This window comes from Neovison vison, chromosome 3 (assembly GCF_020171115.1).
Source record: "Neovison vison isolate M4711 chromosome 3, ASM_NN_V1, whole genome shotgun sequence".
NCBI classification, from domain to species: Eukaryota; Metazoa; Chordata; class Mammalia; order Carnivora; family Mustelidae; genus Neogale; species Neogale vison.
In genome coordinates, this window is record NC_058093.1 from 20869266 (window position 1) to 20894377 (window position 25112).

The 25112-nt window shown below is 35.0% G+C and overlaps 1 protein-coding gene across 15 annotated transcripts in view; it reads left to right on the forward strand.

Annotated features, from left to right (window-relative positions):
- The window catches only part of UNC80 (unc-80 homolog, NALCN channel complex subunit), a 223950-nt gene that overhangs the window by 87597 nt on the left and 111241 nt on the right, over positions 1 to 25112 (forward strand). For 9 of the 15 annotated variants that reach the window (XM_044241491.1, XM_044241501.1, XM_044241499.1 and 6 more), the window contains exons 23-25: positions 14332 to 14544; positions 17886 to 18057; positions 20637 to 20770. In XM_044241491.1, coding sequence (XP_044097426.1) covers positions 14332 to 14544; positions 17886 to 18057; positions 20637 to 20770 — 519 coding nt within the window. The remainder of the gene's footprint in view (positions 1 to 14331; positions 14545 to 17885; positions 18058 to 20636; positions 20771 to 25112) is intronic. The other 6 variants (XM_044241497.1, XM_044241503.1, XM_044241506.1 and 3 more) reach the window with 1 other exon arrangement.

Consider the following 25112-nt stretch of genomic DNA (forward strand, 5'->3'; position numbering starts at 1 on the left):
AATTGAATGAAAGTTCTGGAAATTTTTCCAGGAGAAGTGAACATATAGACAAAAATTTAAGATATAAAATCCACCCATGAAACCAAAAACGTTAAGAACTCAATCTCAATTAATGGCAAAAGGATTACCTGGCAAAATGAGACTCCTTAGTCAAGTAGTTGGAATAATTACTATTATTAACTTTTACTAATGATATTAAAAACAGATGTAGTAATTGTTTCCTATGTGGAATACTTAGGATTTATGTAAGATGTGTATCCATGGGAGGAATATGAGGCTTGTAACAGAGAAAGCAAATGAGGATTTGAAAAATAATCCCTACAAAACAAATTAGTACTTTTTTCTGAATGGAGATTATTTTAAGAGGAATATTGATGAATACTTTGATAATCAAATCTCTCGGGTGTTGAGATTTCGTTCCCCCTCACCAAATGGTTTTCATACCTATTTGATTTCCAGCAGCTATAATGCTTATAGTTTTCAAGGAGATGAGATTTCAGGGGTTTCCAGATATAAGCACATTCTGTTCCTCGCTATAGCTTGACTCTGACCGCTAAGTTGGATTGAAACCCATTGAAAACTTAAAATAATATTTTATTTCCCCCAAACAAGGGTATGGCCTGATAGTTACCAAATCACTAGAATCTCCTTTCTTCCTTTCTTTTCGAACCTACTATGGCACTGCTGTACCTTCTTAATGTTATAAGTCTCATGATAAGAAATAAAATAAAGGTGTTTGATGCCAAGAAGCTATGTCTTTTGAGTCTCAAAATAAAGAAGCATTTTCTTATGATTGTAGACATCCAGGGAGGAGATAGCTCCATGGAGAAGTAATGAGCTCTTTGTCACTTGACTGCATTCAGTGGGGGCCATTGTACAGGGGCCTTAAAAAGTGGGTGGTTTGTATGATTTCCTTCCATACCTGAGTCTGTGATTCTAGGTTGAGGCCAAGGAGTGTGCAAAGGTTAGAATTCCAGAGTTGAGAGTTAATAAAGGTTTAAAGGAGTGTGGTAGAGGAGCCTGGGGGGCTCAGTTAGTTAAGCATCCGACTCTTGGTTTCACCTCAGGTCATTAGGATCATGATCAGGTCATGATCAGGTCAGGATCCCCTCAGGCGTTGTGGGATCGAGCCCTGCATTGAGCTCCATGCTCAATGCGGAGTCTGCTTGAGGATTCTCTCTCTCTGATTCTACCCACACTTGCCCTTCACTTTCTAAAATGAATAAATAAGGAATGCCTGGGTGGCTCAGTTGGTTAAGTGTCAGACTTTCACTCATCTCATGATCCCAGAATCATGGGATCGAGTCTGGCATTGGGTTCCTTGCTTAGCAGGGAGCCTGCTTCTCCCTCTGCCTGAGCCCCCCCCCAGCTTGTGTGCGCTCTGTGTGTGTGTGTATGTGTGTATGTGTCATATAAGAAAATAAAATCTTAAAAAAAAAACAAAAAAGAAGAACTTGGTTGAATAAAAAGAGGGATAGGTAATGACAGTGGTAATTGTGGCAGTGCAGGCAGGGGTGGTAGGTGATCACAATAGTAACATTTTCATTGTACCTGATAGTTGATAAAACACCTTCACATTTATTACCTTATTTATATGAGGGGAAAGGAAGCAGCCCAGGGAATAGCTTCCAACTAAGGGCACACTTAAATCCTTTTTCTCAAGTATGGAGAAAAGAAGGAACTGAAGTCACTGATGAATTCTGACAAAGATACTGAGAAGAGCTGCATGTCCTACGTGCTTGAATCAGTACATTCTGGGTTTACTGTCCTTTGCACAGGTACAAACACCACAGTTCTTCAAACTTGTTCACCTGGGTTGAGAGTGTCTCCAGATTACTCTGTCACACAGGTCTTCCATTAAGTATATTTTTGGTTTTTGTTTCCTCTGTATTTGGCTTCACTTAATATCTGATTTCATCTGCTTCCTGGCTTTCAGAAATGTCTCACTGTTAAAAATATGTTTTATATGTTTTACAATGCATTTGTGGTTTTTAGCATACATGTGTATGTGTAAATATAAGTAGAGGTATCTCTATTTCTATCAAATTAAAATACGAATGCAGAAATGTAGAGAAAGGTAGGTATAAATACAAATGATATGGATGGATAGATACACAGATGTGATCTAGATGCAGATGTAGGCATCCTTATAGATTCTGCCTTTTCATCGGGTGGGCTTTGGGAGAGGAGGGAAAAATAAATGTGCTCCTTTACCATCGCATTCCCTTACACCTCTTTCTCCCGTCTCTCCTTTTTTTTTTTTTTTTTTTATATCCTATACTTTAATTTTTTTGCAATTTATTTATTTTCAGAAAAACATTATTCATTATTTTTTCACCACACCCATTGCTCCATGCAAGCTGTGCCCTCTATAATACCCACCACCTGGTACCCCAACCTCCCACCCCCCCGCCACTTCAAACCCCTCAGATTGTTTTTCAGAGTCCATAGTCTCTCATGGTTCACCTCCCTTCCAATTTACCCAAAAGCACATACCCTCCCCAATGTCCATAACCCTACCCCCCTTCTCCCAACCCCCCTTCCCCCAGCAACCCACAGTTTGTTTCGTGAGATTAAGAGTCACTTATGGCTTGTCTCCCTCCCTATTCCATCTTGTTTCATGGATTCTTCTCCTACCCACTTAGGCCCCCATGTTGCATCACCACTCCCTCATATCAGGGAGATCATATGATAGTTGTCTTTCTCCGCTTGACTTATTTCGCTAAGCATGATACGCTCTAGTTCCATCCATGTTGTCGCAAATGGCAATATTTTGTTTCTTTTGATGGCTGCATACTATCCCGTCTCTCCTTTAATGTGTTCTTTTGTTGGGTGTTGCATGTATTTTTAAATGCAGCTTAAATGCAATTTCTGCATTATGACATAATTTTATTTCAGATCAGCTTTCATTGTTTTATTGCCTTCATTGCAGAATGTAAATGTGACTTTTTCAAGTTTACAATTTTCTTCAGAATTAAAAAGCATTGTTAAATGGAAGAAATATTAGAAATGTCAGCGTTCAAAGTCCTGCCAATCTGCAGGTTTTGTTTTAAATAATTCTCTTGTCTCTGTTGCTGGGACTACTCGCCTTAGGGATAATTGGTTTAATTTTAAGTCTGGCACAGTTCTTCCTCTCACTCTTTCTCTTTAGTACAGTTTAATAGACACAAGTGCAAGGCATTTTGGAAAAGACATGTTTTAGAAAAACTCATCTTGTCTCTAGGTTTATGTAATCTACAAACACAAAAATAGAAAAATTAAACAATTGAAACAAAAGGCATTTCTGTCTGTTCTCTATGTATCTCAGGTGAAATATTCTATTCCCTTTTATTTGATTTAATATATAACATGTGTAGATATAATGACTTCTAACTCATTAACATGAATAACACTAATAATAATGTCAGTTTGTGTTAAGAACAATTCCATGAAATCAAGAAAGTCGATGATACTGTAGAGTTCTCTCTAGTCTGTGGGTGGAAAAAAATCTAATTCATGGTAAGTTACATAGCCTCATAAATTGATAGCTTTAGGAAAGTTTATATAATTTTTCTGCAAACTGGGACACTTTGGAGAGTGAAAAGGGATGCTATCAATAATTATACCAGTTAAACAGACATAAACTGAAAGTCTCCTGGTGAAAATGAAACATTGGTTACCATAGCTAGATTCATACTTTCGGGTTCACTGCATCCAATTTAATCTGTTATATCACAAGTCCACTTGGTGATCAATGCAGATTAGCTCTTTCAAGAAAATAGGAATATCTGCATAAGATGAACTATCAAAGCAAAATCATTTTGTGTTCTCTTTTGAATCATGAGAAAGGTTGATATAATTCAATAATAACCAAAACTAAATCATCGAATTATTCACTTGATGCTAGTGGTATTTCTATATTATTGATTTTTTTTTTAAGATCCTAACTATGGGGATGCCTGGGTAGCTCAGTCATTTGGGCATCTGCCTTTAGCTCAGGTCATGATCCCAAAGACCTGGGTTCAAGTTCCGTGTTGGGTTCTTTTCTCAGCAGGGAGCCTGAGTCTCCTTCTGCCTGCTGCTCCCCCTGCTTGTGCTCTCTCTCTCTGATAAATAAATAAAATCTTTAAAAAAAAAAAAAAGGGTCCTAACTATGAAATGTAGCATGAAAGTAATCTATTTCATAAATACACTGAGTTTAAGGGGAAAAAATTATCACGGTTCCACCACTACCATAAAGAATAGGACATTTCCACTTTCTTTAAAGTCCCCTGAATTCCCTTCCCTAACCGCACATCCCCTACCCCCTACAAGACACTGCTCTCTTGAACTTTGTTTTAATCTTTCTTGTGCTTTATTTTACCACATGAGCTTTTATCCCTACGAAATATATTGTTTCTTTTTGCTTTGTTTGCCTGGTTTTGAAATTCATTTACGTTAAATCATGCTATCCTCTTTTTGCATCACATTAAGTTTGAGTTCATCTTTGTTGATGCTTTTAGCATTAATGCACTGATTTTCACTAATGAATGATATTTGTTTTTGATTATGTCACGGTTTATATATCCATTCTGTTAGGTGGACATTTTTATTTTCTCCAAATTTTGGCTATTTTATACAATGCCTTCATGAGTATTACTGCATATGGGCCTTGATTCACAGTTTTCTAAATACACCTAGGGGTGGAATTAGTGAGTCATAATTTTATTCTATGATGCCACAGTGTGTTTCCTAATAGTTGCAACAATTATTGGCACCAACGCTGTAATAAAAACTCCTATTGCTCTGTGTTCTTGTCAGTGTTTGTATTATCCAACATTTTAATTTTTAACAATCTGGTGAATTAAAGTAAAAACACTTTATATTTCAACCTAAAGTCTGAAATGTCTTTTCATGGGTCTGTTTACCTTTCATGTTTCACTTTGGGAAAAGATCCCTTAATGCCTTTTGTTTATTTTCTTTTTAATTGGAGGATTATCTAACTTTGTATTGATAATTTTAAAAGAGAGTATAGATGTTGTCGGTAAGAATCCATTTTCTGTTTTTATGTGGTATTATTTCCCATTTTCTGGCTTATTTTTATTTTATTCTTTATACTAAATCTTAGTGAAGAGAAAATTTTAGTTTGACCCATTAAGATTTTCTTTATGGCTAGCTTTTTCTTTTTTTTAAACAACTTTTTAAAGAAATCCTTAGGTAATAAATATATTCTTATATTTTCTTCTAAAAGTTTTAATTTACATTTCATACTGAAGTCTTTAACTAAAACTTACTGTGTGATTGCTGTAAGAAATTGTTTTCTTTCGTTTTTTTCCCCACATAGAAAATAGTGATCTTAGCATAATATATTACTAGTTCATACTTTACTCTCTCATGTGTAGATAACTCATTTCATTCACTGTATTATCTTTATCATGTGTCAGGTTTCCAAACATGCATGAGTGCAATTCTGAGGGGTTTTTTTGTTTTGTTTTGTTTTGTTTTGTTTCCTGTTCCATTCCCCTTCTACCCAGAGTCAAACTACTCTGTTTAATAGCTAGAACTTCTAGCATCACCCAAGTTATTCATGGCTCTTTGCTCTTTCGGGCAAATTTTATAATTAGGTTGTCAGGTTTCATGAAAAATTTTTTTTCTTGGAATTATATTGAGTCCATTGATACATTTAGAGATAATTGAAATTCAGTTCTGAATTGATTAGTCGAAAGTTCTAGTTTTTGAGTTAGCATAAGTAATTTTAATTTTTTTAATAATTTGTCAACTTCACCTACATTTTCATGTTTGTTGGCAAAAAAAAAAATCATAACATTTTCTTCTTAGTTCTTAATTTTGGCAGTATCTGTAGCTATTTTATCTGTTTTTATTCCTCGAATTGTGAGAGTTTTTTCTTTTTAGGCTAGCCAGAAATTTGTCAATTTTATTAGTCTTTTTTCATGACCTTGTTGAGTCTGTTTTATCTTCATTCTCAAATTCATTAATTTCTGTTCTTATTTTTATTTTCTTCTCTTACTTCGAATTCATTGGTTTATTCTTTAGCTTATTGATTGATTGCTTATCTTGTAATTTTATATTTTCTTTTCAAAATTGGCATTTAGCTATTAATTTCCCTCTAAATACTGCTTTAACTACATACTGTAAATTCTGATAAACTGAATTTTTTATTTTGTTAATTTATTTAAAAATAATTTTTAATTTCCTTAATGATTTCTTTTTTTTTTTTTTTTTTTTTTTTTTTTTTTGGGAATAAAGATTACATTTAATCTGTACTTTTAATCTATCTTAATTTAAGAAACTGAGCAGCATAAAACTTATTTTTTTCTATTAAAAAATGTGCTTCAGTGCCTGGCTGGCTCAGTAGTTTAAGCATCTGCCTTTTTTTTTTTTTTTTTTTTTTCCCAATTTATTTATTTTCAGAAAAACAGTATTCATTATTTTTTCACCACACCCAGTGCTCCATGCAAGCTGTGCCCTCTATAATACCCACCACCTGGTACCCCAACCTCCCACCCCCCCGCCACTTCAAACCCCTCAGACTGTTTTTCAGAGTCCATAGTCTCTCATGGTTCACCTCCCCTCCTTAATGATTTCTTTTTGACCCATAGGTTATTTACTTGTATATGTGTGTGTTTCAATTTGTAAATTCTAAGTTTTTGTTAGGCACCTATTTGTTACTGATTTGTTACTCTATTTTTACTGATTCTTTGGAATTAGTTTAGACTTGTTTTATGAACTAGAACATTATCAATTTTCATAAATGTCCCCTTTGTGGTTAAAAAGAATGTGTAGTCTCCAATAATTGGGTACTGCATTTTGTATTAAAAATCTCCATTCTTATTTACTTCTTACTGCTTCATCTGTTGATTACTAAGTTGTGTTTAAATTTTCACTCTGATGGCAAATTTTATCACATTTATACTTGTAGTTCTGACCATTTTTATTTATTTAGCAGCAGTTTAGAAGTGTGACAGATATCTGGTGCTATGAACATTTTATTATTATCTGGTGACCCAGATTATTTCTAGTAATGCTTTTTACTTTAAGATAGATTTTTCTCTGATACTAATACAGCTGAAACCATTTTATTATGTTTAACATTTGCTTGGTATGTCTTTTTTTGCTAATCTTTTATTTTTAATTTTTCTACATCTTTGTGTTTTAGGTATATCTTTCATAAAAAAGAGATATTTGAATTTTTTATACCACTTTAACAACTTTTTCCTCTGGGAAATTTAGTACATTTGCACAGATTGTGATTGCTGATATAGATTCACTTCCTTTTTTTTTTGCTTATTTATCACTTCTTTTCATTATTTCATTGCGTACCTGTTCTTGTTTCTATTCCATGTCCTTTTTTAGATTGTGTTGGATTTAGTTTTATTTCTATTGATTTGGTTTAGCTTTGTTTTATTTATTTTCCTTCACTAGCTTACAAATCATTCTCTCTTAATACTTTTACATACTTAAATTTAAATAAAGTCTAAAATTAATATATTTATTCTTATCTCAAACAGTAAAATACTGTAGAAGATTTTAACCCCAACTATTGTTTGAGATTTAGTTCTATGTTGTTTTTTTGTTTTAACACTGACAAAGTAAACATTATTTTTGTTGAATTTGAGGAAAATTATTTTTAAATTTACCCAAAAGCTTAGCATATTCTCTGCTCACCATTTCTCCTTCCATCTCTTACATTCCTCCTAAGATCCACCCTTTTGAAGGAGACCTTTTAAAAGTTTCTTTAGTGATGATCATTTGGAAGGAAGTAGTTCTCTCATCTAATTTACTTGAAAATGTCTTTACTTTGATCTCATTCTTGAAAGATACTTTTGCTGGAATTATAATTATAGGCTAAAATTTTCTTTCTGTACTTCAAAGGTATTATCCCATTCTCTTCTGGCTTAATTGACATTGTATTATGTATAGGAATATACATAATATAATTTGCCACCCCCCCATTGCCTTTGATATCTTCTCTTTTGATATTTTGCAGTTTCACTGAGATTTCACTAACATATTTTTCCTAGTTGAGGTTCATAAAGTCCCTGAATCATGTAATTGACATATTATGTCTATTCTGGAAATATTTTAACTATTATCTCTTCCAAGATTATGTCTTTCACATTTTATCTAATCCTTTCTTCTATAAATTAAAAAGGTCTATGATAGGCATTATCAGTTTATCCTCTATTTTTGATAACCTCTCTTTCATATTTTTTATTTCTTTGTTTCTTTGTTTATTTATTTATTTATTTATTTTCTTTCTTTGTTTCTCTATACACTGAGTAAGTTTCTGAGATATCTCTTCCATTTCACTTTGTCTAATCCCGCAGTCTTTAACTATGAGTAATTTTGCATACTGAGGGACATTTGACAATGTCTGGAGGAATTTTTCATTGTCAAAGCCTGATGATTGCTACTAGAATCTCCTGAGTAGATACCAAAAATCCTGATAAACATCTCATAATACATAGTGCACCCTTCATAAAAAGGGAATTATCTTGGCTCAAATGGTCAATAGTGCTGAAGTTGAGGGGGAAAAAAGTGATTTAATCTGTTTTTTTAAATTAAATTTTATTTTTTCCAGTATTCCAAAATTCATTGTTTATGCACCATTAATCTGTGTTTTAAACTATACACTGTGTTTGAAATTTCAAGTACTACTTTTTACTTGTAGGATTTTATTTGATTCTTGTTTTAAAAGTGCCTGCTCAATTTTGATAACTTAATTCATCATACTTAGGTCATTCATACAATATCCACATTAATCTTTTTTTTTCACATTAATCTTCAAATGTATTCAATACATTAGAATTCTAATAATTGCTCTTTTTGTGGGTTTGATTCTATACTTTTTGTTTCTTCTTTTACTCATGGTGAATTTTTAAAATGTATTTTTTATGTGAACTAACTTCTCAGAACTTTATCAGTGGGAATTCCTTAAGATCTGTGTTAAACACAGTGTTATTTAGTGGACCAGCAATATCATCATCATCTGTGAGCATGTTTGAAATGCACATTTTAGACCCTCAACAGATCTACTGAATCAGAATCTCTGTAGTGAGAACCAAAACAATATTTTTTTTTCTATATTCAAAAGTGACTCTAATGCACATTCAAGTTTGGAGATTTGAGAAGTACTGCTTTAAAGTATTCCTCCAGAGAGGATTTCCATTTCCTTTCTCAGGTATCTGGAAACCTAAGACCATTTTTTAAACTCTTTTTGGTGATCAAGGAGCATGGAAATAGTGTCCAGTCTAGTCCAAACTTATACAAGAATGTGAGATTTTGACTAAGAGTTATTATGAAAGATTTTTTTTTTTAACTTCTTTTTTACCCAGAACTAAACCTAGTCAGGCAAGCCTACTTCTATGGGTCGATCGTTTTTTTATTCATCCATTGAAGGTGACCCCCACCTGGGATCTGGACTTTACATAGGGGTAAATGAACTGACCTCCCCCTGTGCTTGGACCAGAAATTTAACTCATGGCCCATCGAAAACATAGTCTGGCCTCTCCATAGTCAATAGAAACCCTCACGGTAATTATTCTTATGCTAGCTCACACCTGTCTCTCTTCTCCACCAGAATTACACTTTCTTGTAGTTTCTTCTCTCCAGTAGTCTATTATCTCAAGTTAGAAACAAAAGCAAAAACAAGATGAAGAAGTGAGGGGATATTTTATCCAGAATTTTTAGATATCTAAACCAAAAGAAGTTTGTCTTTACACCTAATCCATCATATTGTCAGAAACAGAGGACTTCATTTGTTTTTTATAATATTTACCCAAAATATTAATGTGATCTGTGTAACTGTTAAAATGGCAAGCCATCTAGACCATGTCCTAAAAAATAATACCTGCCTATATAGCCTTACAACTGAATGATATCAGTTGCCTGCAGCTACTGTGGGAATGAGCAAGGGCAGAGGCAGCCCGTCAGTTACTTAATGATCTCAGTCAGGCAGAGAATTCAATACAGGCTAAGTAATAAATACTGACTCACAAGCACATGCCCTCTAGCAAATGAGCTTCCAGTGTATACTAGGATCTGTAATAACTGCCTAGTCCCACTAGTTTTAAACAAGTAGGTATCCTGCACCAGCAAGAGCTTTAGATTTTATGGTAAGGCAATAAAAATATTATGTAATTCCCCAGGGGCCAACATAAAATATTCAGTCTTTTAAAATAGTTAGTTCCTGTCCAGTGTTTTTATATGAGTTTTCAGAATCAGGGCTTCTTCTCACATAATAAGTTTAGATATAGTCCTTCAGGGAAAGGAATATATTACAATTATAACCTTCAATTAACCATCGTATCTTGGTAACAATATTTTCTAAGTCCCCAGGCAAAATAAAGCACAGCTGTTTGAATTAGTGTTCCAATTCTTTCCTTCACTTTCATAAAGGAAGCATTCAATATACATAATGATCTGATAAAATGCAGGAAAAAGTGACAAAGAAAGTCAAGGAAAAGTAGCCAGCACTTGAAGTTTTCTCGCTGTAGAATGTTAGAGAAAACCATGCTGCGGAATGACATTCTTAGGACATTTTGTAACTTTAACTGAGCAGCTCTGTAGGCATTATAGGGAAGACCTTATGTAAGAGCAAACCATATGAAATTGTTATTATTCAACTATTTTTGACCTTCAAGCTTACAAATTCCATATGATCTAACCTCATATTTTAGGTCAATCAAATCATCCCAGTTAAAATTGATTCTTGCTTGTTTAAATCTGTGAAGTTGTGTTATAACTGAATTGAAGCCTCACAGGGCATTATGGAACATAGAAAGGTGATCTTACAGACATGCTAATAAGAAAAAAATTTAAATATGCCTACTTTTCCTTCAGGACCACTAGTAAAAATTCTCTGTGGTATACCAGTGGTATCAAATTTTGTTTAGATGTTCGCTTTTGACTATGCTCTGATACTCTGTGGTTCTTTTCATCCATGCAGCGTTCTTCTGATTCATTTTTCTCCATTTGTGCTGTTTTTCTCTGTGATGTGAATCCATCCTTATCCATTCTGTCATGTCTCCATTTTTTGCTGCTTCTTCAGATTGTGCTGAGTTATAAGAGGTAAGCTCCATCAAAAGAGGAAAAATTGACTCTTCTTTGTGTCCAGGAAGAATCTGTTGTCCAAGGTATTCAATAATACTGCCCTAAGAATCAATACTTTCTAAACTATACTTTGAAAGGAATTTATAAAGGAAATAGTTCCCCATAGCCACATCTACACTAGAATGTCTTGAATGCTCTTCATACACAGTGTGATGTCTGTACTTACTGCTAAGTGTCTTCTACAAGGACGCACATTAGAGTTCTTGGTTTTGTAATGTCCTCAACAACTCCCTCCACTGTCTGTACAGTACAATATACTGTAATACCCCCCCAGAAAGTACTAGTATTCAGTGCCATCTTGACTATAGGGTTTCAAGCCTGTTTTCATCTACCAGGTTCATGAGGATTATGATTATAAGGCAATATTTGAGTTACTCTATGTCCCTTAATGCAGAGAGCGAAATTTCCAAAAGCTACCTGGTTTTACAATTTACATGGATCAAATTCGGCAGGTAATAATCACCCCTCCCTTTAAGATTGTGCTGCCTCAGTTAATGGGAATTATTTTCATATTGATCTCAATTCCATTTCCAAACTTTAGGATTTCCTAGGGTCAGTAACTGGTGTAATATCTGAGTTTTATTATAACTTGCCTTGAAGAACAGAAAATCAAAATTGCTTTTCATTCAAAATGCCCTGACCTTCCTAAGCAACTAAAACCATTTTTTTTTCTGAAGAAGGCTAACCAATCTACATAGGAAAACTCATAAAGCACAAATTGGATTTCTCATTCATCTATTGTTAGTTTTCTTGGTGTCATCTAAAGTTAATGGCAATAAAAAGATCCTCTGCCCCATACATTTGGGTGGGTTAAGTTTTGCCCTTGATAATCTTGTGGGATCCGGAGTCTATGACATAATGCTACCTCAGCAGTAATTCTGTTGTCCTGACATTAAAGCAATGAATCCCATTGCTTTGTATTGGGAATGTGTCAAAATGTGATGGGCTAAGAATAAATTCCCATTGCTCACCTTGGCCTCCAGACTGCCATATGTTTTCAGAGACAGATGTTCAAACATTTTCCAGACACAGATTAACATATCTGAAATGTTTAATAAAATAAATATTTAATTCAGGAGAAGAATGTAGGCATTTAATCTGTATGTTATGGTACCACAATATTGATAGGTTTGATGCAGAAGTCATTTTACCCTCCACAGTCCAAGTCTTTCTATTCCCGTGACCTGCTTCCAAATCTTAGCACCAATGCAGGGGTTGATAGATTCTCATCATTAGTGTCCATTTTTATGAAAGATAGGTTCTCACCATTAACATTCATCTTGTATTCTGCCTTTTCACATAGGTTAACTTTGTACATAGTAGCAATACATCATATGTTTTGTGAAGTTAAGTTCCTACATAAATATATCTCATTGGAATTCTTTATGGCTTCCTTTAAGTTGTGGACAATGAGAAAATGCTTAAAGGGCTAACATACTTGAATCATTCAGTGTGCTTGAGATACTGTGGTACTCAAAGTATGAAATAATCAACTCTACCTGAGAGAAAAGAGATTAAGAAAGGCTTCTTAGAGGAGGTATCTTATTCCTAAAAGTGGAAATTTGCCATATGGGAAAGGGGTTTAACATCTCCCACAAGTGATGGAAAGAACATATGAAAAGGTGTAAGATGTCATATTTGGGTAGCTATAACCAGTTTGAAGTAGTTAGATCATAAGTACTTGATAGAGGGATAGAAAGGGAGATGAATCAGATAACAAAGACTGAGTATCTTTATTCATGTTATTATTGATGTGGATGGACCCTATAATAACTTTTAAATAGGAAAATGATGTGATCATATAGTAACATTACATGACATTAATGCCCCATTTTTAAACAACAACTTTCTACATGCCTTCTAGAAATCATCTTTTGCCAAGATTTAGATGTATATTAAGACAATACAGAAACTGAATAGGAACTAGCATAGATTTGGGCATTAGAGAGACCTGGTATTGAATCTTCCAGTCACCTCTTCCCTGCTGTTTGATGGTAGAAAAATTATATCTCATTTTTTAAAAACATTGAAATGAAGATATTATTTCTAGACCAGAGATTTGTTATTATAATTAAGAATTACAACTCATAAAAACTAACTGGCATGTAATTGATATCCTCTATATATTAGTCCCCAGTTTAACTTTGTAGATCAAGGCATTAAAAATATTGTTGTTTGAAATTATGGAAAATGTTTCAATTTGAAAACCTGTGGTTACTAATCAACATATGATTATTGTGTAACTCTGAGGTGATGCCTAATGGTGTGATATATTTTTTTAAAGCAGGCACAAGTTAAAATACATATTATTTGTTGATGTGTATATTTTTTTATGACCTGTTGACCTTCCAGGGAAACTTCATGCTCCTTCCCTAATTTATTTATCTATTTAGCTTGTAAAGACTTCAGTAGGTAGCTGATACTTATGAGTTTCTGGGTATCAACTAAAAGCTGTTTCTTTTATTTTTTTTTCAAATAAAAATCTTGACATGACATCATCTTGACATGACAAGATGGAACCATATTTCTATTTTGCTGAAGAAATGTTTTTAATTGATAAATGCATTTATCAATTAAATAATCTTCTCTTTGTCAAACATTTTCAATTGAAACCATGCCTATTTAAGCAGAAATTGATCTTTTATTCACGACAAAGGAGAAAAAAGACTAACTCAACAAACTCTAATAAGTACTTCCTTTTCTTACTAGCCAAAATGTGCAGAAACAGCAGAAACAGAAAGAGTACTTCTTTGGAACATGTGGATGGCCATAAACAGCAGCTTATTCTTGGAACAAAAACACTATTGACTCCCTTGATTAACATAAGACTAATTCTAGAAATTGAATATTTGTTTGCTTCAGGTTAAAATTTTAGGTTTAAGAACAGTTTCATATTGAAAAATTCTTTGAAAATTATCTTGCTCTCACATTCAAATCCCAGCTGCCTCTTAACTATGCAAAGATAGAGTCATGAAATTACTTGAGATTCTTCAAAAGGGGAAAACTAAACACAGAAATCTACTTAAAATATCTAATTCTTCCGTATCCTAATTTGCCTTTAAGGATTCATTTTCCAGAATTCCCACTACCATTAACCATGATAATACTATCCTGGGAAATATTGCTAACCTAAATCAAGATGTGGAGAATAAGAGAAGCTAAGAGTACATAGTAATTCCATGAAGGTCAGCCTATTTTTCATTAATCCCACATCATTCTTTCCTTAACAACCATCCTCAGGAAGCTCCCGTGGTAGCCAGAGCAGCCCTGTTCCTGGAATGTGCCCGGTTTGTTCACCGCTGTAACCGTGGCAACTGGCCAGAGTGGATGAAAGGGCATCATGTGAATATCACCAAGAAAGGCCTTTCCAGGGGCCGCTCTCCCATCGTGGGCAACAAACGGAACCAGAAGCTGCAGTGGAATGCTGCCAAGCTCTTCTACCAATGGGGAGACGTGAGCTTTTGATTTTCTTATCTAAATGTTGGGGTACCAGAGTGAAGTGAAAAAGTTCTGTGTTTCTGTTGTTTGGGAGACAATTTATTAAGTGTCTGTTATGTACCAGGCACTGAACGAAACATCTTAAAGGAAAATAAACTTTAATTCATTTTATCTTCCCAGTAAATCTATGAAGTTAGACATTATCTCCTCTTTTTCCTTGGTCCTCTGTCTCCTCGCCGCCCCCCCCTCCATAAATGTAGACATTCCCAGAATTTGTTATAATTTCTTTGTGCATAACCTCCTCCAGGACTACATTTTTTCCTGTGTTTTCAACTGCAACATGTATTTCAGTGGCACAGACTTCTCTATCCATAGCACCATTCAGATCCCAGTGCAACACTGCCAGCTGCACTCTGGAGGTAGTCACTTAATACCCTGAAACACAATCTGACCAAAGCAAAACTCTTCTTCCCATATAAACACACCCCCATCTGCAAGCCTTCCAGAACTTTCTATTCTTACAAATGGTACCAGCATTCTCAAAGACGATAGCCTTTGAACATATTCTAACCTTCCTTCCCTTACTGATTCCACCTCTTCTATGTTACCAAGGTCCTATTAGGTGATATTTTTATTCCTTCTCATCTGGATGACTAAGGTATTTTCCTATTTGGTCTCCTTCCCACAGTCTCCCCTCATCTGACCCATCCTACACACTGTCAGTGAAATGATCTCCATATGGCAGAGCCCATCTAAAAGCAGAACGTTCATACTTATCTCCTGGCTTCCAGATTTGCCCCCTCTAATTCATTCTCCAAGCTGCGCTCACAGTGATTAGACTAAAATGCAAATCAGATGGTGTTTCTTACCCACTTATAATGCTTCAGTGGCTCTCCTTTTCCCTTGGGATAAAACCCAAATTGCTTAGTCTGGCATCACTGCTTTCTCTTAGTATTCAAAACATACCAAGCTTATGGATGATGAAGTCAAATGAGCTAATATATCTAAAAGAACATTAATCTCAATCCTTTGTGTCTAAGAGGTATTCAATGATAATAAGTTATTACATTAATTTTTGAAAGGTTACATGGTTCGTGCATTTCTAGGCAGTTAACACTGAGTCTCTTGAATGAGTAAGTGTTCTCCCTCATGCACACATTATCTTTCATCCTTCTTTAGAATACGAAATGAAGTTCAGCTTCAAGAATGGTGAGATCTAGTCCCAGTCTACCTTGTCAGCCTTCGGGCACTTGATTTCCTGTCATGAAATTGTGCTTGCACCAAGTGGCTTACTTGTCAGTCTCTGAACATGTCAGTGCACTTCCTTGATGGATCTTTTGGAACTCTCCATCTGGAGTGTTCACTTCTCTCCTTATCTGTTAGCCAAAGTTAGCCATTAGCTCCATTAGCCCTTAGCCAATTCTTCAAAATCTTCTGCAAAGAGACACTCTGTGATTTCCTGAACCGAATCTAATCTGTCCATCTTCTGAACTATTGAGAGTACTTTTCATCTCTCTTGATATTTAATGTGTTAATTTGATGTGTTGTTGCCTCCCCCAAGAGACTGTAAGCTCCTTGAGGAGAAGAGCAAAACGCAGACACTCTGCATTCGAATCTCAGATCACAGTTTGCTGAGCCACCTTGAGCAAGACTTTCAACCTCTCTAACCTTCCCAGTTGCCAAACAGTGAAACTTCTAAATGAAGGTTTATAATCTACTAGGGCACAGGAAGCAAAGATACTGATGTACTGTAACAACTTAGTCAACTCTGTTTTATTTAATACATAACACATGACTTCACTTAATAAAGATTTGATGAATGAAGAAAGGAACAAACATCGTCAAGCCATTTTTTTTTTTTTTTAGCCTTGGAAGAGACATAGAGCTCTAAATTATTATTCAGACATTTAGTATTATCCAAGACAAGTTCATTTTCTGAGCAACCCTTTAAGCTTTATGAACTGTGGCTTTAACTTAAATTGCTCAGTGTCAATATCCTGGAATGATTCATGCAGATTTTTTTCCCCTTTGAATCTCACTATTAAGTTTATTGGCTCCACTCCAGATTCTTAATTGCGTTTCTCCTTCTTTAGAGAAGATCTCCAAAATAGTAGCATCAGGACAAGGTTTTTTTGTTGAAGTAGTAGTTTTTGTTTTTAGGTTTTGTTTCATTTGTTTAAAACTCCTCAGGTTAGTGGTTGAATTTTTAGGAAGTCATGATATCTTTTTTATGCTGCTTTCTTTCTCTTTGATAGAGTTTTTATTACTTACCACTTAATTTCAGAGTTTAAGGAGAACTTTTTGCTTCCAGATAGCCAAGACAGTCAAACAAATTGTGTTTTCATTTGAAGACATATCTTTGTCAGTTTATAATAGAAAGTCTAATTTCATGCATGCCCAGTTCTAGTAACTTCTCTAAATATTTGAAAGAAGTAATACAGGAATGAAGAAGAAAATTAGCTGGAACTTTGTTCTTACTAAGGCACAGAGTAACCAAGCTCTCAGACCCCAAGTTCAGTATTCATTTTAGCTTTTGGCTCTCCTTTCTAAGCACATGTCTCTTCCTGTCTTGCACACAGTATATAATTGGAAAATAAAAGAATCAGAAAGAGGTGGCATATTTTGTCTCTTTCTGGAAAATTCCTTTTGGTAAATCAGACAGTAGTGCAGGATGATTCAGAAGAACAGATAGCAAGTATTGGTTCTATGTTGATGTTGGATACTTTACCAAAGGAATAGTTAGTGTTTCTTACTAGTACATAAAGTATCATAGAGTGAAGGAACAAAGTCTATTAAAAAAAAACCATTAATTGTGTATCTAATGGCAGATGTAAATAAAACTGCTGTACTAGAATTCATGTCAACCTCCAACTCATTTGCATGGTAGTGAGATTCTCATAAAACAGCATAATCATAAGCACTCTGAGGAACTGTGAGTTCTTGTTTGTTTGTTTTTAACTATAACAAAATCCTCTATTAAAAACATCTGCATACTCCCTTACAGGAGACCTATAAAACAAATGACCTTCAAGTAAGTGGAAATAGTTTCCAAAAAAAAATTTGTATGAGAACACAAAGGTATTGTTCAGGTTCCTACAAGTCTTTAAATGACCTTGGAGATGGAGATGACATCAATGTCATCCACCTCTGCGTTTCCACATAGAGAAACATGGTGGCAATACCACCATGGCGCATAGAGGAGGCTTTTGCTATATGTTTAAGTATCAGTTTCTTGGTTTCATGTGTCTTAGTAGTTTATATATTCCCATTACAGTTGCTTATTACCTCTGTAATGTGCGAGCCTATTTTGCAGTCTGACATACTTGGTGCTATTTTTTTTTTTCTTCCCATGGCAGGCGATTGGTGTCCGGTTGAATGAGCTGTGCCACGGGGAAAGTGAGAGCCCCGCCAACCTGCTGGGTCTCATTTATGATGAGGAGACCAAGAGGAGACTGAGAAAGGAGGATGAGGAGGAAGACTTTTTAGATGACAGTAAGGCGACTCCCTTTACTACAAGAACCCCTGCTTGTAAGAATCTCTGCTTTAGGAGCACTTAATATTCCTCTTTCCTCTTTCACATTCTTACCACCTTCCCATGTCTCCCCACTGCACCTTTTCCCCTATCCCCTGTGCATGGATGTAATGCATGTGCATAAATCCCCATAAAGAGAGGATGAGGACCAGAATGAGAAGACAATACACAGAGACAAGGAGTTGCAGGCGATACGGAGCTCCATTGCCTTATAGTCTGTGACTCATACTATTATATAAAAATTAGTTTTAGACCTCTCTGAGAAAATATAACAGTAAGTTACTGACCCAGTAGAGGATTAATCAGGTTTTACATTTTTTTATTACTCTTGGAAATTAAAAAAAAATTATACCAAGTAGACTTGAACGTGAACTGCTTCTCAGATGATTAAAATAGTGGATCGCTTAGAATAATTACTGTATTTAACATGAATTTAAAATGGTAAATAATTTGGGTGGTTAGACAGTGAGTATCTGCTGTACTATACTTATTTGTTAAAATTAGAAGCTTGTCCCACCATAGAAGAGTAGAGACAAAGAGATTCCTGTGCATTCCTCTTCAACACCATTTTGTTCATACATGTGTTCTACACCATACAATCTTGTTGTGTACGTGTACCACTGCCTTTTATGAACCATTCAGTTCCTCCATGGTATTGGAATTAGTAATATTATCTGAGCAAGAGAGTGAGGCCTCTTTCTCTTGTCTTTCTGTAGTGATTTGAAATTCAAACTCCCTGATTATGTTAAAGACTGTTCTTAGTTAAGCGATGCCAAGCCTACTTCATCTTTCCAGCCAAGAAATGTAAAAGGATGCCTAGGGTGTAACAGTGTGCATAATTAAATAATAATAAAAGAAAACTTTTTGCCTTCTTTTCCACTTTTATACCAAGGATTTCTTTTTTTTGGAGTTTGTTTTTTTTTTCTTCATCTTTTTGCCCTTTCTCAGCCTTTATCATATCAGAGCCAATTTTCTTGACTTAGCTGTTGACAAAACACCTCGTTCTGACATCAGTCTTTCAGCTACCAGTGAATGTTCACCCCCAAAGACTCCATCAAATTCATAAATCTAGACTATCCTGGAATGCCTCTGAATTGTAGAATGGAGAATGGAATTGAGTCTGTTACTTAGGACCACTTGAGGACTATCCAGCAAATGCAGAACCGAATAAAGGCCTACTGAAGCCATCCCCAAACTGCCCTGGATGTCCTAGGGGTCTTTCAGAACAGAGAGGAGCTGAAGCAGTGTTAGATAGATACATTCTCATGAACTTTAATTTCCATGAAACTACATAAGTATCCTTTACCAACATATTATGCCTGGTACTTGAGCTATTTGATGAGAGCATGTAGGACTCATCCTTGTTCATTTTAACAATATTTCAGATGATAGTCATGAAAATGTCTGGATTAAGACCAAGTCCAGTCTAGAAATTCTAGAGGAGCTGGTCTCTTTGGTCCTTAGTAAGAGGCAAAGTCCCTATCCATGATTTATCCCTGGAGAAAAATAATAATGGTTTTCATGAGGAAATGACAATCAAGTATCTTCAGAAAGAACATAATTTCCACCCATTCTCAGTATAAGCCGTAGATAGATATAGATGATATAGATATAGATATAGATAGATATAGATATAGATAGAGATATCCTATTCAATTAAGAAAGCCTAATACACAGGAAATATTTTAGAAATATGTTTTGGAATGTTGATATGTAATGATATTGTGATTGCTTAATGTCTTGATTCAAAATAGATAAATATATTCTTTCTCTTATGAGAGGCAGAACTCAATATTGCTTTGGTCTTCTTTTCTGAATACTGATAAGCAGTCAGTGTATTTCTGCAGGCTTAGTGACGACATGTATCTGAGAACTAATCCTAAGAATTTTAAAAGTCTCTGGTTCACCTTGGCCATTATCTGCCTTTAGAGCAAAATCTGGATCTATGATGGAGGCAATATTCTACTCATTCAAAGGCTGGTATTCTTCAGAGCAAAGCAGAGTATTTGCATACTTCTAGTGTAGCTATGCTTTAATATGATAGGCTAACTTGTATAAAGTGTATGATAGAGGTGATCAAGTATGCCTTATCTATGCTGCAGAAACACATCTGGGCATCACTGTCCTAAACAAAAATATCTCTCATAAAATGAACTGGTGAGATTTTTGTAGTGCCAAAGCTAGTTCACCACCCTGTACATAGTCTACATCTGATTAAATTAGCAATGTGAAAATCTTGCAAGACTGCTTTCCATTTCTGTTTCTGTTAAGAGGATTTCTAGCTTGGTGGGCTGTGTTTTGTTCCTCTATGAGCCTTAAGGAAAATAATTTCGTTCTTACTGATTGATATTTCAATACCAGGGAACTCACTAAATTGAATTACAAAATGGAGGAAGAGGGAGGTATAGGTAATGCGCAGATTGCAGTAAATGGAATAGGTCAATTGAACATGAATAGGTAACATTCTCATATACAATTTCATTTTGGACATGTGTAGCTTTGTCCATCAAACTGTGCCTCTCTGTATTTTTTTTATTGGTGTGTTTATTTATGAAGGAACTCTTTCATTCCATAGGTACTGTGAACCCCTCTAAATGTGGCTGTCCCTTTGCCTTGAAGATGGCAGCATGCCAGTTACTCCTGGAGATCACTACCTTTCTGCGGGAAACCTTTTCTTGCCTGCCCAGACCACGCACTGAGCCGCTGGTGGTAAGTAAAGTATGGGTATTAACAATCTGGCTACTCAGAGAGGCCAGATAAGTGCCTAGAGTTTGAGTATCCACAGTTCCCTCAAATGCCAAATGGCCACATGTATCATATAACTTAAAAAATTCAACCAAGGGATCTTCATATATAAAAATCTTTTTTTCTCTTACAAAAACAAACAAACAAACAAAAACAACCCTCCCAAAGAAAAATAATAACTCTGAAGTTGACCTTAAAATTACTGAAGATAGCACCACTGAGTAAAACATTAGACTGATCACTGTCAGGCATGCTAGGAATGTCTAAGACCATTTGCACCAAGAAGAGATCTTAGAGCTAGCCATCTGGGAGACACAGAGTCCATGGAAATGAAGAGTGTGCTCCAAATTGGGATTGTGAGCACGATTCTAAAGGTGAAAACCATCAGATTACATAACTTGTTTGAAAAGAATTATGATTGGTGCTGGCACAGTTTAAACTAACTAATACAAGATTGGCTATTTAGCTAACAGGTGTTACATGATCTCTATTTTAATCCAAAGTAGAAGGATGTGTTCCAGAAGGCTGTGGAGTTGCAGTCGATAAGTGGCAATTTACAAAAGTAAGAGCTTCGTGGTGTTCTGAGACGTGAGACAGGAGACGTGCATAGGCCCTACTTCCTCAATATCCTTTGGTCTCTATTTTGAGTGACTCTCTTAGCAATACTTACTTCCTTGTGAATCTTCTCTCATATGCCTTTACGTTCCTTTACTCTGCAAACTATGTGGAGTTTTACGGCCAGCATTTTTTAGAAATTACTGACAGGATTTTTTTGTCATAAAAATTTAACAGCTCATAAATCCATATAGAAATGTGCTTCCAGTGAATTTTCTCATTTAAGTTATGGGCAGAAAGACTTAAGTATTTAGCATGTAAACATCTCTGAACATATATTTTTATTCCTGCCATTCTTCGTACAGGTACAAATAGGCAGAAGACTACGTACACACACGCGTGCATGTACACACCCATACTTCTGCACCCATCAAGGCCTGATTTGTTTAGCAGAGTACACCAACACTCTGTAGAGGCCAGGCGTCTTCACAGAGTGTGTGGGATGGGCACACCTCAGACTTGATTTTCCTTGGCCTTTAGTCCTCTAAGAGGCACCAACTTTCCAGTGGTTCTTGCATTACAGACGACATCCAGCCAGAGCTGAAAAACCAGACAAATTCTTTTTTATTTTCCCCTTACACAAGACTTAGACTACTCTACCAGAAAAAGTGTTGCACAATCTATGCACTTCTATTTTCGCCAATGTTATAGTTCACCAGCTCTCCCGCTTTTTTAACCACGCTAGGCATGAACAAAGCCATACCCCAATCCCTGGGGAGAAACAAAAGAATCGGTGCGATTATCCCCGAGCACTGCCTCTACCTCTGGTTTTCCAACATTTGGAAGACTTGTTCCCTCACACTCTAAAACATAAAATGGGTATTTTCAAGTTGGAAACATTTGTGGGTAAAATGTATGTTTTCGGGAGAAACATACAGGAATTTGGACTGTGAAACTACATTATTTGCTGTGAGAAAGGGAAGTTTCTTCTATTGTTCTTATTCCATTTTCCTATGAACCTGCGCTTTTAATTTTCTGAATGTTTCCTTTACTATTATATTGAAACTGCTCTATAAAATCAGTCAAGACCAACACATGTGTTTAAAATCAAGTGGAATGAAATATCTGATCTGTAATAATATCTCTATTAGTGTTATTTTGTACATTCTAATTATACTGAAACCTTCATAAAAGCACTCATCTCCTTTTCATATTTCAAATTTTTATTTGATCACCATTCTGATCCATTGGGATTTTAAAAAAATAAGAATCTTAAAGTTTGATTCAGTTATTTTTGTTCTCCGTTTCAATTCCATAAAGGTAGAGTTTAATGTCCCTTATTATTACAGTAAATTTCATTTAAAAATCTATCAAAACTTTTAAAAAGTACTGTAGAACCAATAGCAGACTAGTGGAAAATGGCAAGAAATTAGGCTAAAACAGAGCCTTCAGTCATTCAGTCAAGGCGAGGGAAGTGTTCACGGCTGCATCACCTTTAACAAGGCCTTAGAGATCCTTTTACATTACATTACATTTTACATTACAAAAATCCCATTACATTGGTATTTTTATTGTCCAGGGTAGGTACACATTATATTGTGATGTGACCTTTATAAAGTAAATAGGAAGCTTTTTCTCATGTTTAATCTAACTTTAGTTGATGGGGGAAAAAAAAACAACCCATACACACACCTCGAGTTATAGTCAAACCTACTATAAACAGTGAATTTAATGAAACTGTTTTACCAACACAGAACCTGTAAATTCAGCAGTTGTTCTTTAAGAAATTGTACTAAACAGTGAGTCTAACAATTTAAGCATAAATACCATCAAAATGAACTATTATAAAGTTTTAACAAAACGCTTCCTGCAAGGGTAGTTACAGATCTTGAAAACATTTTTTTTAGTTCAGTTACATTTTTAATAACAGTAAAAATAATAAAAATCCTAATGTTCAAAATAATAACAGTATAAGGTAACAAAATAATCACAGTAGAAGCTATAGATATTCTAGAATCTGTGGTTTGAGGATGGAAGAAAATCAAGGATGTAAACTTTCTATCAAGAGAAAAAGTCTTTCTGGCAGAAATTGCCGTAACACCCTTTCCAAAAGGGTGAAATTTCTGTTTGAAAATGTCCTAGTTACAACCAAAATGTAGAAGAGAAAACAAAAGAACCAAAAGTGCAATAATTTAAACAAAAGTTAATTAGTTTAACCATAGTTGCTTCTTGGATAGGGTCAGGAAATCTCTGGAGGCCACTCACTGGATTGGTTGGGGGATAGAGGTAAAAGAAAAGGCAAAATGATATTGAAAGATTTTAAAAGTTGATAAAAAAATAATTTTACCAACATAAAATTTTTTTCCCAGATCCCTAGATGTCACTTAAATAATGTGCTTTTTTTAAAGAGCTTCTGGTAATATATTTATTCAATGTTTTCATCAACCATACTAATAAATAATATATTTTTAAAAGGAAAAAGCATTTTACAGGATTTATAATCTAAAATAACATAATAATCAAATCTTTTTAAAAATATTAACTTCCAAACTTGAGAACAATAAAGAAATAACAGAGATAATTTTCTTCATAAAATTGCTGGTCTATTCAAATGTTTACCAATTGAATTAGTAAAACCAATAACCAGTGGCCAAACAACTTGATTTAAAACAAGTAATTCCGATCCAATGGATAGATGAGTCTACAACAATAAACCTTGAGGAAGTCTGTCATCTCCATTCATTCATTAGAGAAAGCAACATATTGGATCCTTTGGTGAAAGACTGTGCTGGGACTATACCAAATATGCTGATGGACTTAAACAAATCAGCTTATAAAAAAATATATTGCTGCATTCCAAATATTCCTAAAGTTAAAAAATTAGAAGCACACAATTTACATATACCAAGACTAACTGATGAATATTTATTGGGAGGAAGACTATGAACAAAAGGTGGTGGGGCGCCTGGGTGGCTCAGTGGGTTGGACGACTGCCTTCGGCTCGGGTCATGATCCCGGAGTCCCAGGATCGAGTCCCGCATCGGGCTCTCAGCTCCACGGGGAGTCTGCTTCTCTCTCTGACCTTCTCCTCGCTCATGTTCTCTCTCACTGTCTCTCTCTCAAATAAATAAATAAAATCTTAAAAAAAAAAAAGGTGGTATCATAGTTAGAGAAGAGGGGGTAATACAGAGATAAATATATTGAAACAGGAGAACCAACACCTAAAAAATTACTTCCTGGTGTGAAATATAAGAGTGGCCCTGAGAAGGAGGCAGAAGGGCCATGGTTGACCAAAGAAGCTGCTGGAAAAAACTGAAGAATCTTTCTGTAAGAAGCCACATTTGAATATAGCTTGGAAAGAGAGATGGGATTTTGACAAAAGGATAAAAGAAGACATTAGAAGAGATAATGACTTTTGAGAATCATAGTTGTTATATTGTTTTTTATCCCAAGTAAGAAGTTTATATAATTAAGTTTGGTTAACAAAATACAAAGTATTTTAGGTTTTCTACTTTTTACTAAAAGGAATTAATTTCAGGGGAACAATTGTATTCTTAGAATATTTTTTGACAATGGTAAATGCATTCCATGTAGTTCCCTTATTTTCAAGATGTGATCTGATTTTCTGGTACCAAAGTATAATGTCTCTTCCTGATTAAAAGGAAAAGAAGAAACACTGTGTAAAGTCTATAAAGTTTCATTTATTAGGGGCACCTGGGTGGCACCATTGGTGAAGTGTCAGATTCCTGGT